Genomic DNA, 18,611 nt, shown 5'->3' with positions numbered 1-18,611 from the left:
TCTCTCGAACTCTTGGTGGAAAAAGGAAAAAAAAGAAAAGCGAGTTGGAAACGAAGCCAAAGGATTACATTCGTATCGAATCGATAGGAAAAACTTTGTCGTTGTGTTTTTCCTTTTTTCTTTCGGCGCAAGAGAAACCTTTGGCCAGTAAACATTTTTCTCGTCCGTCGATCATCCGACCGACGAGAAAGTGTCGAAGACGAAGAGAGAAAGATAGAAATCGTGCAGAGAAGGACGAGAAGGGTTCGAGTATCCTCGAGCCCGTTTTATTACCCCTTACGAAGACACGAAAGAGATATAGATCCTGTGTTCTCCTTGTAGCAAAGCGCTCCTATCACTGCGCGAATTTTAGGAAGATCGATCTGTGTGTGCGTTGCCTGTGCACGTCAAATATGAAATTCATTTTTCCGAAAAAGAAAAGCAGGGAGTTACTTCCCGCCGCAGTGGGGCTTCTTCGAAATATTTGAATCACGTGCCGAATTCCATTTGCCGCGCGACGTGCATCGATTTTATATTATTCTTTCGAATTAATTCAAAAGTCAAAATGATAAGTAAAAAATCAATGATAATTCCGTTTCGTGTGAAATCCTTCGGAGAATCGTTGAAAAAAATTATCTCCACAATCTCAAACGTTACAATTTTACTAAAAATTACAGAGAGAAAATACGATAGATTTCTAAATAATAAAGAGACGTGCGAATTCGTTATTAATTGAAAGGAATACAGATACAATTATTCCATTGCGCGAAGTGCATGGTATAACTATTACCATTACAACCATCTCCTTTACAAAATGAAGATCTCTGCAAACAATTATCCGTTCCAAGTGAAGCAAAATCAAACATATCTCCCTCTCTACTCATCTTCTTTGATGACAACAAATATGTACACCCGCAAGTACACTCTTTCCTTCGTGAAATATACGCAACGTGCATTATTCGCCCAATACAATACAATACGATCACAGGCAGCGCAAATTTGATCGAGCGCGGCGTTGAAAAACACGTAAAAAAAAAAAAGAAAAAAGAAGAAGAAGAAAAAAGCCCCCCTCGATACGGCTTGCGCCACCCCTTCCCTTTCCTTTCTTGAGTTAGAGCGTGAGAAATTCGAAAGGACAAAGATGCATGAACAACGCATCGTACATTTTCGAGCGAGCAGTAGAAGAGAATCCTCTTGAGAATCTTGGAACGCAACTTGACTTGTGATGAACATTCCAAAAAAGCCAAACCAAACCGTACAACGACAACAACCCCGTGGAAATTCCACCTCACCACCCTACCCCCCAACCCCCTTTTGTTTAATCCGTGTACACAGGATTGCGTATGTAATTAGGTCTCGCCAGGCACACCAATTCCCCTCTGGCACGTTATGATTGTCCGCGTAATTATGTACGAGAGAGGTAGCGTGACGTTTCGAATGAATGACACCGATTTCACAGTAAACACACACATGCATACAGTATATATATGTATACATACGTGTGTATATATATAGTGAGTGAGTATATATATATATATATATATATTTTTGTATACCTTTGATCTTGCATGAGAACGAAGCAAGAGTTTCACACGAAAGGTGAGTTCACGATAGGAGGAACGAATAGGAATAATAGGGATGATTGTGAGATAGTGGAAGAGAGTGTTGCGTGGACACGGTTTCGAAAAACTATAGGATGAAAGTGGATGAAGTGGTTTTTTTTTTTTGTTCGTTTGTTTGTTATTGAATTTTGGGAGCATTGCAGGGAGGGGAGGGGTTGTATCGAGTTCGATACAAGAGGAAAGAATATTGGGATAGTTTTTGGGAACCCGTTTCGAACCCGTGTCTGTTTGCGCTCTCTTCGTCGATTGGTCACGAGGCCTTCGACCTTTGCTCCGACGAAAATCGATGGAGAATTGATTTTGATTTTCTTCGAGAAAAATAATTTCTTCGGATAATCTATTCAGAAGGAACGAGAGCTTTTATTTTTTTTTCTTGTAGAGGAATTTATTAAATATTTAGTAGCAGTTTTTATTGTATATGAAAAAAGAAGAACGATTCATTTTGAACTTTAGATCGCTATAAAATATCTTTTATAATGCTCTATTTCCTTAAATATAATACAAAAAAGAAAGAATAATTCTACGTATTTTATTATTTTATTAAATAAAAACATTTGAAATCCTTCTTCTAGAAAAATTTCTAACGATAATATTTAAAATCTACCAAAAGGGGAGTACATCTAGAAAAATTCTCGTCATCACTCCTCCAAAAAAAGAAATACCATCGAATTTCGAAGGAGCAGCGAAGCGAGTGGAGAGTCGATCGTTAGAATGATCCTTGCAAATGAAGAGTATATATCCCACCTTCCCCCGATCCGAGATTCACTTCGTTGCGTTTGTACTAACTTGCCTGTGCAACGATACTGCACCCCGCAGAAGATGCACGTGTACAAGAAAACGCTGCAGGCGATGATCTACCCGATCTCCTCGACCACGCCTCACAAATTCGTCACATGGACTGCCACGTCGCCTACCTACTGCTACGAGTGCGAGGGCCTTCTTTGGGGTATCGCCCGACAAGGGGTGCGGTGCACGGAGTGCGGTGTCAAGTGCCACGAGAAGTGCAAGGACCTGCTGAATGCGGATTGCTTGCAACGTGAGTAATTTATTTTATATTTATTTTTTTCATTGATCGTGCGCGATATTCCGATGTTTATTGAATTTTAACACATTCTGTTACTAAGTGTCGACATTTTTATATGTTGATATAATTTATAAAAAAATAGAGGGAATTTAGTTATCAATTACGTTGGAAACGAATGCATAAGGATATTATAAAGTTGATCTTTTTTTAATGAATATACTGTATGATTTATATATACTTTATAACCTGTTGAAATATCTTTAAACAAACGGGATATTGTACGATAAATTTGGACGATAATGGATTAGATTATCCGTGAATTTATGATTTAGACGGATTATTAAACTACGTGCAATTCTATTAATTGTATTTTCAAGCAGTTAAAGTAAATTGAGATGGAATATTATTTTTAGGAGAGAGAATTCAGAATGAAATTGTGTATAACATAAATTTATAACGAAACATTTCTCGATAGCAACGAATTGATTTCCAAGGAAAAGAATTTCTTAAATTTATCGAATATTTATCAGCAAAAAAACTCTGACAAAAAATTAGAAAGTACGATGCTTTGTAACTAAATCAATTTTCCAAATTTAATAAAAAAGAAATTACTTCCTCGCGTCCAGTTTCATCATTTCCACGCTGCACGCTCCGATGGATGAAACGAGTCCGTCCGAGTTGTAACACAAAACGCCATTAACTCCAATTAAACTGGTAACGATAAAATAAATTGGAATCTGCACACGAAACAAAACTGTCGCGACATTAAACTCGTTGGAGGAAGCGGTGGTAAAATTACATCGTGCTCCTCCGCCTCCATTGCGAACTTAATTACCAGAAGCGAGAACTGTTGATACGATTAACGAGAGGTGAGGCGAAAAACGGAAGGAATCACGAGGAGAGAGAGAAAGAAAGAGAGAATATCTTTCCAATTGATCTCTGGCGATAGAATTGGGCATTAAAATTTCGAGATTAAAATTAATTTAATAACAAATATATTTTAATTTCTTCAAAAACTTCTTGTCGTGATGTATACACGTTTAAATTATTCTAAATGTAAAAAAAAATTGGAGAACTTCTCTCGTTACAGAATCGTTCAATGATAAAAAAGAACGAATTATAATAATGATATTCTATTTTAATCGACACACACTTTGAAAGTATTGTAACTTTATTTACAATGCTTGAAAAATTTATGTATTTAATAAAAAAAAATTCGGTGCTGGTATTATTTTATTCTCAACTTTCGCAACCGAATTGAATATTTTCGAAATTCTCTGGATCTGGCGATAAGTAAGGGAGAGAATTTTCTCGAGAGATTTGCCTCTCGAGAATTTTCCACGATCGAGTTGATTGCGAGATTTCCATCGACGTGGAGGCGCGTGGAACTAGACAAAGACGTACAAATTGTGAAGGAGGAGAAGGGAATTCATGCGGAAATTCGGGAATCGCGATGTTGATTTCGTGGATGAGAATGAGAGTAGTAGTAGATGGCTTCGAGTGTTCATTTTGGAGCAATAGAATCGTTGATAGGGAGGGGAATGTGTATTTGGTTGCTGACAATTTGGCTCAAAATGTTTTGTTTATGTAAAAAAAATGAGAAGACTTTTTTTTGATACGCACAATTTTTATGATAGGATTAATAGTTTGGAGATGGGCAGAGAATGAGATAAAGTAAAATAAAAAAATACATGTGTCTAATATTAATTTGATTAATAATTTAATAGTTTGATAGAAGAAATCTATGAACAAGTTGATTGATCAAAAAGATAGATAGGAATGAGATTATTCTCTTCATCTATAATATTCTTTCTATTTTTTTATATGTATTTATTTTAATTTAAAATTTTATTTAGTCTTGTATAATTAACAAATAAAGAAATCTTATTTGTCACAGGAAAGAGATAAGAATATAATCTTTTTATATCCAATTTTTTTTTATTAGATTCTATTATGTACAATAGTAAAGAATTTGATGAAGAATTTATATCATTTTCTTTTTCTATAATGAAAGGATAGATAAAATGGGGATTATAAAAGTGAAGAAATTCTATAAGATTTTTATTCAAAAATGAATTTAACAAAATTAAAAATAATCAGTTGAAAGAATAGTTGTATAAATATGAAAAACTTTAATTAAAATTTTAAAACAAAAAGATTTACCTTAGAGAAACAGAAAATTTGTCGATCGAATTATTTTTCCATTTCATTGATTGGCCACTGCTTGTCTATTATCTCATGTATATTATCATTAAAACAACTAGCAATTAATTGCATATCGATATTTTAAATTTGCCATGAAGTAAACTATTAATCAGATCGCGAGAACGTGCATGAAAATTAAATATTTTAATTAAAATTTCATGTAAATTATTCATACGCGGGGTTGGAGCTTTACGAGTCTGTCAAACGCATCCGCACGTGGAAAATGCGGCTACGTGAAAATTGATAATGATTTTGCAATGGAATCCTACGTGCTCTCTTGTCAAGTTATTATCAACTGAATTTAGCTTTTAATTATTCGAACGTACTAGAAAATTACTAATATTCGACAGAGATTAAATTAGTCTTGTATAATTATTTGTCGAGTATCTCGACAATTAACCAGAGATAAGTTGAATATAAATCTATAGAGAATAATGAATTATCGTTCGTAAACAAGAGTTATGAAACAGGATGAAAGTTCTAAGTTCTGTCTTAATCCTTTGTTGATCAATATATTGAAACAATCTATTGATGATACAGCAATAGTGATATTTGATTATTAATGATGTAAATAATAATGTCATATTGTTTGACGTAGAATGTAGATTCTAAATTGAAATTTTGTTAATAATACTAGTAATAAAAGTAAATTAAAGACAAAAGGTTAAATATAAATATATGTAATGATACGTTATTAACAATTTATTTTCTTTTTCATCTATTAAAGAAAAAATCTCAATTAAAAAGCATAAAATTAATTTTTACATTCAACGCTTTCCTTCATATAACTCTTGCTTGGAATAATTTTTCATATGAAAAACAATTTAAAAGTGATTCAACATTTCTCATTCCACTTTTTCTCAGGATTGTTAGAGCTTAATAATTAATTTTGACAGTTGACGAAATAAATGTTAAACATTCCTTTCTGAATTTTCTTCTTTTTTTTTTTTTTTTTTTTTCCTTACAAATATAATTCTACATTCTACGTATGCACGTTTGAAAATGTTATAATTTTATGAATATGCGAAATGGAAAATGAAATCTTTGATGAAATAATTCGAGAATAAAATCAAAAATTAATCACTTTCGAAATCAAAATCATCTTCACTTTTTTCAATATCAGTGAATATTTTTTTTAATATATGATATCTTGAAATGATCTACCATTTGTACTCGTAATTTTAATAATTAAAACAACAAAAACCAATCAAAAAAAACTCACTATTTTTGTTTTTTTGTTTTTTTTTTTCATCGTTAACTTCATCATTCGCATCCAGCGATTCCTATTCCTAGATTTCCCAAACATTTTTCCAACAAATGGAATTTTTCCAATATTTTTCGCGGCGCAACAAATTCGGGACTATCGATTTTCCATTCGTGTAAAAACCGATATTATCGATGAAATATTCAGATATTCTTTTTTTTTTTTTTTTCCTTCTTTCATCCCCCTTCCAGACGATTCATCGTGAAACGTCACGAATTCCCAAAGGTGTTGTCCATTTTCGTGGCTGCCACCGTTCATTTTTCGGGAGAAATCGATTTTTCGCTCCTCTGCCTTTGCTGCTGAACGATCAACACGCGTAATTTCCGGTCTGGGTGAGGGCAGGATGGATGAAACGAGCTTCTTCACCGGAAAATTAACGCTCCTCGAGTCTTCCGGCCGACGAAACACGCGACTGTTGCGTTTCGACACGTGTGTGCATCTCGTGGAAGGTTTTTTCTTTTTTTTTTTTCAAGAGTGCGTGCTTGGAAACCTTGTGATGCGAAATGATGAAAGAAAGATCGCGGAGGAGAAGTTAACGAGAACGTTATCATTTTATTTTATTGGAGAATAATAATAGATTTATAAAAGATTGGGATAATAAATATATATTTTCGATGATAATTGTCATTTTGTGAACATATTGTATACGAGAATGCTTATATAGAAAATTAATTGATGAACTTAAAAAAGATTATTGATTGCAGTATGAATTACAATTTAAAAAAATTTCAAACAAATGTATCTTTTTCGCAAATAAATCATTCATTCACGGATGATAAGATCTTTTTGCAAGATTTTACTTCAAAATCGTTGTCTTATCTAAGTATCTAAGATTATAAGTAGAATATGCAGAGATATAAATTAAATACGATATAATAAATTATTTATTTATACACAATAATAATTACAGTTTAAATTACGTGCAATTTATATTTCAATTTTATTGTGGCATAAATTTAACTTCGGATACTCGGAGAGAATTAACATATATTTTTAAATTTGTCGAATGAAGTATAGGTTATTTATCTGCAATGAAAATATGTTTAAAATATAATATTTTAATACCACTTTAATCCAAACGCAACAATGTGTTCACGGTGAATTAGTTACTGGCCTACACCAACTAGATGATTAAATCAGATTACGTTGATATATTCCGTTCGTAGATCAGTTATGCAACAAGAGAATATATCTGTGTAGATCAACTAGATTAAAAATAATTACGTAATTCATGGATTTTTGTTTATCATTTAATTACTTTTCCCCTCTATTGAGAGAAACTTTCATTGAATCAATGAAAAACAGTTGTTATATACACAATAGACGAGATAACATTCTTATGAAAAAATAAGGAAAAATATGGAATAAATTTTCTTTTTAGCTTTCGTTCAGAGCTTCATTTTCGAGAAAATTAAATTCATAAACTTCCATTCACACGTTTAATAATAACAAAACTTGAAATTTCAGGTGACAAGAATTTTTAAATTATCGTAATACACAAAGAGTATCGAAGGGCAAAAAGACTCTCCTTATTTATTCAAAAATAAATTTCCAAAAAGAAAAAACGAAGCAAACTTGTCCACGCACGATTTTCAACCACACATTTCGTACACTTGTTTCAATTTACTTCGAAACAAAATATAAGCAATATTAGAGACAATTTTTACAGAAATGCTCATTCATGAGTTTTTCATTTTTCAGGGGCGGCCGAGAAAAGCTCGAAGCACGGTGCCGAGGATAAGGCGAACAGCATCATCACGGCGATGAAGGAGAGAATGAAGCAGAGGGAGCGAGAAAAGCCCGAGATCTTCGAGCTGATCCGGTGAGTTCTTCTTGGCATATATATCCTTCCCTTTTCTTCTCCTTTTTTTTCATTTTGTCGCAGCATAGTTAACAGAAAAAAAAAAAAGCACAGTGTCGGTCGATGGCAAGGAACGAGTGATCAGGAGAGAGAAAAACAATCGATCGATCCATCCAGCATGGCTGGATCGTCGCCATTGCTTTTGCCGAAACTGGAATATTCACAATATTAACAATTCTTAATTTTCACTTCGTTCGAAACTACGTTATAAACGGATTTGTGTCGAATTTGTGGTCACTGCTCCATAATATAACCGCCTTCGAATCCTGATTATCTTTTTGAAAATTTAACCAAAATAATCGAAAAGCGATGACTCTTGCAAATTAAATTTCAAATTTTCCCTGAATACAATTTGGGAATCGATCGATCGAATCATAAAATTATGAAGGGACGAAATTCCATGATTAAAATTCGAAGCTTAAACGAGAAATTTTCAAATCGGGAAAATTACTTATAAATGGATCATCTTGTTTTCAAAAATTCATTGAAGGATTGAAAAACACTTGGACGCAATTCCAAACACGATTCAACGACAAATTCCCTTCCCCTCTTTCCTCCCTTCCCCTCTTTCCTCCCTTCCCTCAAAATTCGAGCAACTTGTTACACGAAATTCCGATACAAAGACCGCAAAACGAGGAAAAAAAACACGGTATTACTCCACGAGCCTAAAATTCGCGCAAATTGTAATTCCCCGAGTAAAATGGTGGAGCGAAGTTTTCAAAAAACGCTTCTCTCTAGCTTCGAAACTTTATTTTTTTTTTCTTCTTCTTTTTTTTCCCCTCTCTCCTCATTTACATGGAGAGAGGAGGGGGAAGAGTCCAGTTATCGTGGAACGTAGCAAATTTTCGGGCAAATAGGCGGGTATTCAGAATGTGCAGCGACAGTGAAAAACAGGTGAATTTAGGTTAGTCGTACAATACGAAAGAGCCACGAAAGCGAACCTTAGACCGTTTTGCTGACTGGTTTACGCGACAGGCGACGTTATTTTTTTTTCTTTTCTTTTCTTTTTCGTGGAAACGTCTCGTCCACGGGAGAAGGGTGGAATTAAAAATATTCTCTCTCTCCCCAGTTTTTCGAAATGAAGAACTGTAACTAATATGCTTTTGTCCCACGCCACGGTTACGAAACGGGGAAGAATTATGCTTGCAAGAACTCGGCCATGCTTGTTGAGTTGTCGGGTGAAACAATTGGAGAACTTAGTTCTTTGGACGGGGTTGGAGATGGAAAGAAGGAGGGGATGATGAGTTGAGTAAAAGTACAGATTGGTTGGAGTGGGAGGAGGAAATTTTGTGAAAGAAAAATAGAAGTTTGAGATTTGTTGATAATGATGATGATTATAGTTGATTATTAGAAATTGGACATGAAGATAGATACATTCTTTAATTACAGGTTTTATTTATAGATAAGTTTTGAAAAAATGGATATTGATATTAACAAGAATGAACAAAGATAAATTATTCGCGAGTTTCTTAATTATAGATGATTTTTGCAAAATTGAAAATTGAAAAGAAAGATATAATAATGGAATTTGGATTCAGATCAGCTGTTTCATTTAGATCGACTTTTTTTGTAATAACAAAAAAGAAATCTATACTTTATTTGTTACATTATATATTGAGATATATATTCAACAAATAAATTATAAGAAGACGATTCTAAGAAATTATCACCTCGTTATTCATGCTTCTTGAGATTCAAGCAAGCGGCTTAACACTCCATTACCGAGATCATAATTTATATTCAGCCCGATATTGACGCGGAATTACAGTGACAACGTCTGTTTGAGATCAGATAAATAGATGGATGTCCTCAAATGAAAGATCCTCTGTTCAAAGATGTGAACAGAGATGATGGAAGAATTCTCGATCAAAATTAAACACTTGGTAGTTCTAAAAATTTTATTATTTGATAAAATACGATGGAAAATATATAATCTCAAATATATAAATATCAATCGGAAGGTTTATAACTTTGTCCAAACGATAAATATGATCACATGATTTTGATATGATTGATGTAAATATTTTGAAAATTACTTTGCTAATTCTATAATCTCAACAGCACGATATCTCTATTATCTGTAAGGAAACTTTACTTGGTAAAGTAAACAATAACGTATGTTGAATTATGAAGCCTGGACATAATGATTCAAGCGTTCGTAGTAGGAACAAGCTTTTCCACAATCGATAAAGTTGAGAAAGCATTTGCGGTCAACGAGTTGCGAAACTCGTTAAGTCTCGTTCATCAGGGAACATTAAAATGTATAACAATACACTTGGAAAAATCAAAGAAAGCCTCCGAACAATATTCATAACTGTTGCATTATTCATAAGTGTTTTAATACCATTCGTAGCATTTTTTCTTTTTTTAAAATTCGTATCGAAGAAAATCAACAGTATCGAGAGATGCTTAATTTTCTCTCAAAATATATTTCTTTCAATCCCTTAAAAATTAATTCTTTTCGATCAATCTTTTTTCATCAACGATATTCCCATAAATTTTCTTCTTCTTTTAATCCACTTGTCCAAATCTTTTCTTTTCTTTTTAAATATATCAAAATTTTCACAAACCTCTAACATCGATTTTCCTGTCAAAAGTGTATTAAAATCGGGTTTAATTTAACCCGTCCATCGTTTTCTTTATTACGTTCCTGGAGAATATTGCGAGTAGAATTAACTTTAGACTTTATTCCGCACAGATTTAGATTTAAAATGTACAAAATCTTGATTTATCGATATCGAGGATTCATTCAGTGTATGTAAAAATATTTCACGCGATATTTTAATCACGGATGAGAAGTTGTTCCATCTTCGTTTCCGCCCCCTCGGTGTCGCGAACGTTTGTTTCTGTACGAATACAGATTAGTTCCTTGGCGATATATTCATCTTCCGGGGGAAAACTTGTGTGACACGTGTGTAAAACGACGCAATCTTACGTTTCTTCCGTGCAGAATGCATGGCTTCGCTTCATCGAAAAATGTCGAGAATATTTCTCGCGAGAAATATGTACACGTAAAGATCGGACATTTTGAAGGATCAGATTCTTTGTCTTTCTTATGCATTTGTTTTTATAAGAAGGGAAGAATTCACCCTCGTGAAAATGATCCTCGTCAATTTTAAATATAATCACTGTCACTCGTATATATACGTAGTGTCTCTACAATTGTCAGTCTGCGCCATACATTTTATTCTTCGTGACTAATATGTCGAACGTCAAAGCCGATACGACATTTGCAGAACATTTATTCGAAAGAGAAATAGGGATAATATATTTATTTTGATGTTTCGATAACGGTCTTCGATAAAAGTCTCCTCGATATTTTTCAAATATTTGTGCAGATATCGGAAATTCGCATTAAGTTGGATATGATATAAATTAAAAACGCTTAATAAATCAGGAATCGGATAAATGATAAATTTCGTTGAATTATTACGAAAATATTCTTCACGAAAGAAATATTTTACATAATTATTTAGGATGCGATAATCAGGATCGTATTACGTTTCAATTATATTTCCAAGACACCAGAGATCGAATCGAAATAAACGAAGATTCAATATTTAATAATTATCTAATAATATTCCGAAATCTAATGCGCTTCCATATTATCCATTGCTTATCACGCCAATCACAATTCCACGAATCCTAATCCATCGATTATCGGCCATCGGGATCGGGACTCATTATCAGTTATTAAGTAATCGACGGTCGGTCGAAATTGCAATTTCCGGGTGCAAAATTGTCGTTGGACAACAACCGCCGCGTATTCCAAAGTGTAGAAAGTGGGCTAAAACTCGCGTCCACTTCTCTCCCTGTCCCTCTCCTTTCCCCTCTCCCCCCTCTAAACTTTCTGCAAACAAACGCAAACAATTCGACACGATTGATCGTGGCGATAATTCTCCACGGCACGCGTGATAATCGGCCGCCAAAGGATGGCTTTCCTGGTCGCGCCTTCACACATTGGGAAATTAATCAGCGATGCAGCTGCCTTCCAAACAGCTATTATCGATGATCCGCAGCTCATTAGTCGGGATCCCGTAATGAGACAATACCAGGATGAATTAGTTAATCGATCCAGGTATCCATTATATACAAGCACGGCCGGTCCGATGTTTGTGTTAGATTTATTTTAGATTAGTTTTTTTTTTTTTTTTGGAACTAGAAAAATTATATTTCTTCATATATATTTATATATTTATCTCTTGACTGATGTCGCTGTTGTTATATTTTATATTATGTTTGGAGTGAGATCGATGGACGGATTGTTTGATGAAATTATTGAAATTACGATTATGGACGGATGTTGTATAATTCAATATTTAATTAGCTTGAATATTTGTTGTTATTTAAGCCATATTTACTTTCGTCTCTCGTTTACAGAAATTACTCTTCGTCTTTCTATATAACGTATCCTGAAAAAATTATTTTACAAATCAAACTAGAAGGAAATAATTAAACGGATAAAATCTACTTTTTTTTTTATCCTTATTATAGGAAAAAAAGGAAATTTTTCAAGGATAAAACGAAGGGATCATCTCTTTTGGAATAGAGAATTAATCAAGCATCCAGTTCTTTTTAAAATCTTTGATTCGATGGAAGATATATTTTTTTTTACCTTCTCTTTCGACAAACTTCACTTCCGCGAGATTACCACCGATTCTACTCCAGTTCGATTATTATTCATTCGAGCATCATCATCTCGATGATCTCCACGTTCTTTCAACCACGCCAGGTTAAAATATCGAAATTTCGAAACGAGATCTAAAACCTCGATAAAAGCTGGTAAAGCGATCGGGGGTGTGTATAAATTAATGGAGATAGGGGGAGGGGGTTAATTGATGCAGCTTTCGTGTGTTGGTCGATCGAGGGCCGATCGATCGGGTCCATCGATCGATAATTCATTCGTATCTCGGCCGGCGATATACTTGTTTCCTTTTCCAGACGTTTTCCATCCGGTTGTTAATTAATGAAACAGCTGCCTCAATCGTGGAAATAAGTGGAAATAAGTGAAACGTCACGTCTCCTATTAATATTTTTGTCCCTTCGTTTTGATCTTTGAAAAAATATGAAATATCCCAGTGTAATAAAAATGAATAAATGAATGAATGATATTTTTATCGAAAGTTTTGAAATTTGTTTTATATATATATATAGAGAATACTTTTTTATAAATCAAAATTACGGTTGTTCGAAGAGAAATATTTATTTATAAACGAAAATATACGAACAAGCTCGTCTATATTTTTTCTTTCTAAAATTACAGTGATATTAAAAATCTGTCAGAAATATTATATAGTAAAAAAAAAGCTATCAATAATGTTAATGAAAAGTTTTTAAAAGGATCCTTCAACATACGTTACGATTAATATTCAAATAAAGAATTTTTTTTCTTCAATCATATCATATCAGACATATATTTCATGTATTGATATCACGTAAATTCAATCTTGCGGGAAAGTAAAACTCGAAATAAATACAAATAAAATTCAAAGTTAAAAAAATTCCAATTAAATACATATACACGCTCTAAATTTCATACGTTGTACTTTCACAGCCAAATTTTCCTTCATTTTACGCGATTCCATTCAGCTACGACACGTCGGAACGACAGTATCTCTAAAACTTTATACAAAGTAACGTGGAAAACGGAATCGAAGGCGGCCGTATCCAGCAGTGACATTCCAGTAACGGCACAGTAAGATACCGATCTCTTTGAATGTGTCCTTAACGTTAAAAAGGGTGGCAAAGCAATGGCGATTGTGAGCCAGGGTAAAAAGATGCGAGGATGAAAGTGTGAAACGAACCGAAAACCTCGGTATCATGCACAAGGCCGGGTCTCGTCTTCTCTGAATGGGGGGAGGAAAAGAAAAAAAAAAAAAAGGAAAAAAATTTTCAGCCGTTTCTCCCGTGTGTCCCGACAATGGAGTCTACGTCCTCCTTGGTTAAAGTGTTCTTTTATTTTATTTTATTTTTTTTTAAATATTCAGAAATGTTTAAAATTCTATTTCTCTTCATCTTGATTAAATAGTTTAACATTTATGCGATTTAAAATTAATTGAATTGTTTTTCCCACAAGTGATAAATTCTTAAAAATATTGATCGAAAAATTTTTCAAAGTATATTTTATTTTTTTAGCAAAGTTTTATCTGTTTCGTGGAATGGGATAAATAAGAAAAAGGATAAAACTTTATATTCTGCAAATATTTTAATTATGGAAAAGCAGTATGGTTCTCCCTTATCTGACTTCACTTTATTCGTTGAAATATATTATCTTCGAAGTAAAATTGAAAATGCTTCGTTCAGAGAGATCTAAATAATTTGCGTTAATAAAAATAAGAGATGGTGAAAAAGTGGTAGATAGAATATTATAACGGAGGAGGACGATATGACTCCGCCAAGTATGATTCTCGAAAGATCGAAAATAGATGGAGGATAGTTTATAGTTACGGCGCCATGGAACAATCAACGACCTCGTTAACGGATTGATCGATGGCGTTGATTACAAGTGGACCGAAGTGCTCACCGAAAATATTCCATTTCCACGAAAAATATTCGTTCGTGAAGTTGGATTGGCATCGTGGATTTATAAATTCGATCGCTTTCGAATGAATCATACACGTAAGAAAAAAGAATCTGGGAAATCATCGTGTGAAAGGGAAAGCGTCACGTGTAACGCGCGATATTTAACAAATAATGTAACGAAAAGAGAAAAAAAACAATAGAAACTGAAGAAAATAAAAGAATTTTCAGTTGCAGAGAATGATATAAATTCTCATAAATCATCATCAAAAAAAAAACAGCTTGAAATAAAATTTAACAAAAAGATTCAAAAAATTCAAGAAAGAGAAAGAATTAAGCGAGGAAAGAAATTAGCCCATTTACCTTTAACGCGATGGACTATTCTGCGATGCAATTGCTCGTTACACGTGACGCTTGATGAAAACCGCTTGAAGAAAACACTTGGGGAAAAAAGGAAAATAGACAAAGAGAGAGAGGGAGAGAACGAGAGAGGTAGAAAAAGGGGTAGAGAAGGGTTAAAGAAACGAGTGTCTCGCGGAAAAGAAGGGAGAAAGAGAACGGGGGGGGAAATGGCAATGAGAATAGAGTGGAGCACAGGTAGGACGAGATCTAGGCCATTGGCACAGCTCATGTGAAAGAAAGTCTCGTCGGAGTTTAGGTCAGTCTTCGGGGTCGACGAGGAAGCACATACGGGTCACATGACGGCGGTGAAGCAGTCGGTTCTAGACGGTACCAGCAAGTGGTCCGCGAAGATCGCCATTACAGGTTTGTGGCCAGCTCGTTGTGCCCGCCGGCCATGACCGGTTATGCACCCCTCCCCATCTCCGTTCAACGAAACGATGAAACGTGCAGCGCTCGATTACATTAATACATTTTCTCTTCTTATCATGATACATATAATTGTGCGGTGTTATCTCACCTGTGTGTGCCTCGATGTATTATTATTATTATTATTATTATTATTATTATTACTGTTACTATTATTATTTCCTCCTACATACACTCATTTGTCATTTGCGATATTGTCATGCGCGCGACATAACCTCCACTTTTCAACCTAACCCATTCGACCATCCATGGCTGCGCCCGCCATTTCTCGAGCACCATTGTGTTTTATCGTTTCACGCCATATAGATTTGTATGTGCTCCTTATATTTCATTCTCGTATATTTTCCTGTTTTTTTTTTTTAATCTGTGGCCGTTCGATTTTTCGTTTCATCATCTCGGTCTCTTACGCTCTGCAGGCTGCTGCTGTTGTGTTGTGTTAACTGTCACGTCTGTATTATTCTATGATATATATAATATATAAATATATTATATATTGTGTGATTTGGCTGTGCAAATGCATCCGTTCCTCGCGTTTTTTCTATGTTCGCAAAACGGTGCCACGATTAACGCGGAGCTGGTTTTCTTCTTCTCCTTACGAGCCTTCCACTTTAACACGTTCACTGCGCACGAACTCGGTCGATGAATGTTGATGAAAATAATTAATCGAACGGGAAAATGTCGAGTGGAAAGTTTTCAAAAAACATCGAGGGAATATTTTTTGGATTTTCATCAATCTCTACCAATTTTTGTGACGTATAATTATATTTGGCATAATTTAATATCAGCAATGAACGTGTCAATTATATACATCTATTTTCCTCCTTTACTTTTCTTCGGCTACTGCTCCGCTTCTCTCACTATTTACTTCTTCTTCTCTCGCTTCTATCTGTCTATCCGGCTCTAAAAAACGTGGAAGAAAATTCCGTTCCCCCGTGGCACCGATCCATGGCAAAAATACGTACGAAATACCGTGCGTAGATTGCACTGTCGATGCGACAATTTTCGTCGAATACACTCGTGGCAAACACTCGTGTTGCACTTGCGTGAATTAGTCGAAATGGTTCGATTTCTCGAACGAGCTCTTAAGGAAGCTCTTTGTAAATGTTATTCGACGAAGGTAGAGTCACGTTCGATCGAAGAGAATAGCTCGTAGAAATGATAGAATTTAGTACGAAACACTTTCGATAATCGATCTACGTATAAAAAATAAACTTTTTATCGATTCAATTTCGAGATATATTGAAAAAATAGACTTGGTAGAAGAAATATAACAAAACCATTACAAAATACTTTCATTAAGTTTCCAAATTTTGTAAATTTTATCGTTAAATTTTTATAAATCTTGAAAGGAAAAATGAGACACTGATTTTTCTTCTATTTTATTAAATAAATAAAAAAAAAAACATAAAAATTGTAGAACTTCGTAATTTAAAAATGAACTCTTTTAAAAAAACATACGAAAGACAAACAAGACCCTTGTTAACAACTCAGAATTATCCCCTAATAATTATTGCAAATTGAAAACTGAAAAGTAAAAAGAAAACATTTTTAGATCTCGATATAACACACTGTTAAACATTCGCATAATCTTCTTAAATGAACTTTCTATTAAGTACTCTTGTAAACCCAACAGTGTAAACCCTCGAGGGAATCTCTTTACGAGTCTCTTGACCGTGTCTCGAATCATCTCTCCCCCCTTTCTCTATGTATATACTTCTAACCAAGTGTATACTATGTCAGAAAATACGATGTTTCACATCGTGGAAAATGATGTGACGAACGGGTGCATATATACTTTTCACACATCATCCCCACTCGCAAAGCACGTGTAATCTATGAATCCTGTTCAACATCCCTGTTCATATATACGCGCACATACACACATACACACACACAGAGCTATTTTCATTGTCACTGTTGGCACACGCGTCTTCTCCATGATTTACATCTCTGTCTCTGGACGCAACGACATCGTAATCCATCAGTGGAACATTCTCGATCTGTTCGTTTAACCTTTCGACGTTATTTTCTCTTCAGTTTCACCCTTCTTTCATTTTGTCATTCCACGGAAATGGCTCCCTCCCCCTCTGTTCTCGACAATTCGAGAGAATGGAGAAAAAGTCCCGACAATCGGGAATCGACGAGTTCGCAAAATTGTTTGGTCGAGATTTTTGGTGTCGATTCAGATTCTCGAGGCGAGAAAATAGAAGGGGCTGGAGCGATTCCGTGGGGTTTATCGAGTTGGTTATCAAGAAAAGTTCGTGGTTCTTCTCGAGAGCAGTCACTTCTCACACTCCTCTTGTGGTGTCTTCCTTCGATTATCCCAACCCTCTCTCATTGAAAGAATATAAATGTTGTGATTCAGGATCGAAGGGACGGAAGTTATTCGTATATATGGATTTATATGGAGAAATATGTAATTCGTATGTCGATTTGCATGCCCTCGCTACGTGTCAACGAGATCGTAATTTGAATTTGCACGGATAAGAATTTCGCATTTTGTTAAAAAAAACAAGTATTCAAAGTGTTCGAATGATTATCTATAGATCTAATATTATTGTTTCTGACTTTTCGTATAAAAGAGAAAAATTGTATCGTGAAAACACGGTCGGGAAATAGAGGAAACCGTGCAATTAAAATCCTTTTTTGTTTCGTCCCAATATTTCGATCGGTTGTCGAGATGTGACGATTCAAAGATGCCGTCGTGCTTAACGTAGCGCAGAGAGATCATGAATGGATCCGCGACCCAGTGACCTATATCTTTTCCTAGAAGTGTTTACTACGTTCTTCCAAGAATCGCGTGTCTGTAGTTTGGGATAGGTCAGTGAGACGAGCGAGAATAAGCAACAAAGGCAGAGATGAAACGATTAAAAATTATCTTTCTCTTTGCACGATGATATCTCGGGAATCGGAAATCGTATCGAAATAATTCAAAAAGCGTTTTGAAGAAGAAGATTCCTCGCTTCCAATGATGTCTCACTTGTTATTTAAAATTTATTATCTTCGGAGTTATAGCGATTCAAATTTTTTCTAATTTTAATAGAGTTTGATAGAGTGAAGATAAACGATTGAAAATTGTCTTTTCTTTACACGACGATATCTCGGGAACCGGAAGTCGTATCGAAATAATTCAAAAAGCGTTTTGAAGAGGAAGGTGCCTCGCTTCCAATGATGTCTCACTTGTTATTTAAAATTCATTATCTTTGGAGTTATAGCGATTCAAATTTTTTCTAATTTTAATAGAGTTTGATAGAGTGAAAATAAACGATTGAAAATTGTCTTTTCTTTATACGAGGATATCTCCGGAAC

At 34.4% G+C, this 18,611-nt stretch overlaps 1 protein-coding gene across 10 annotated transcripts in view; it reads left to right on the top strand.

The window, feature by feature from the left end:
• Positions 1-18,611, top strand: part of LOC100577517 — a 193,184-nt gene that overhangs the window by 141,441 nt on the left and 33,132 nt on the right. For 6 of the 10 annotated variants that reach the window (XR_003304871.1, XM_026441305.1, XM_026441306.1 and 3 more), the window contains 3 exons: positions 2,418-2,637; positions 7,796-7,916; positions 15,133-15,239. Coding sequence is in view for 9 of the 10 variants with exons in the window: in XM_026441305.1 (XP_026297090.1) it covers positions 2,418-2,637; positions 7,796-7,916; positions 15,133-15,239 (448 nt within the window). In the remaining variant the exon portion in view is untranslated. The remainder of the gene's footprint in view (positions 1-2,417; positions 2,638-7,795; positions 7,917-15,132; positions 15,240-18,611) is intronic. The other 4 variants (XM_026441310.1, XM_026441308.1, XM_026441303.1 and 1 more) reach the window with 2 other exon arrangements.

This window comes from Apis mellifera, linkage group LG6 (assembly GCF_003254395.2).
Source record: "Apis mellifera strain DH4 linkage group LG6, Amel_HAv3.1, whole genome shotgun sequence".
In the NCBI taxonomy this organism is placed as follows: domain Eukaryota; kingdom Metazoa; phylum Arthropoda; class Insecta; order Hymenoptera; family Apidae; genus Apis; species Apis mellifera.
This window is presented reverse-complemented; position numbering and strand designations above follow the sequence as displayed.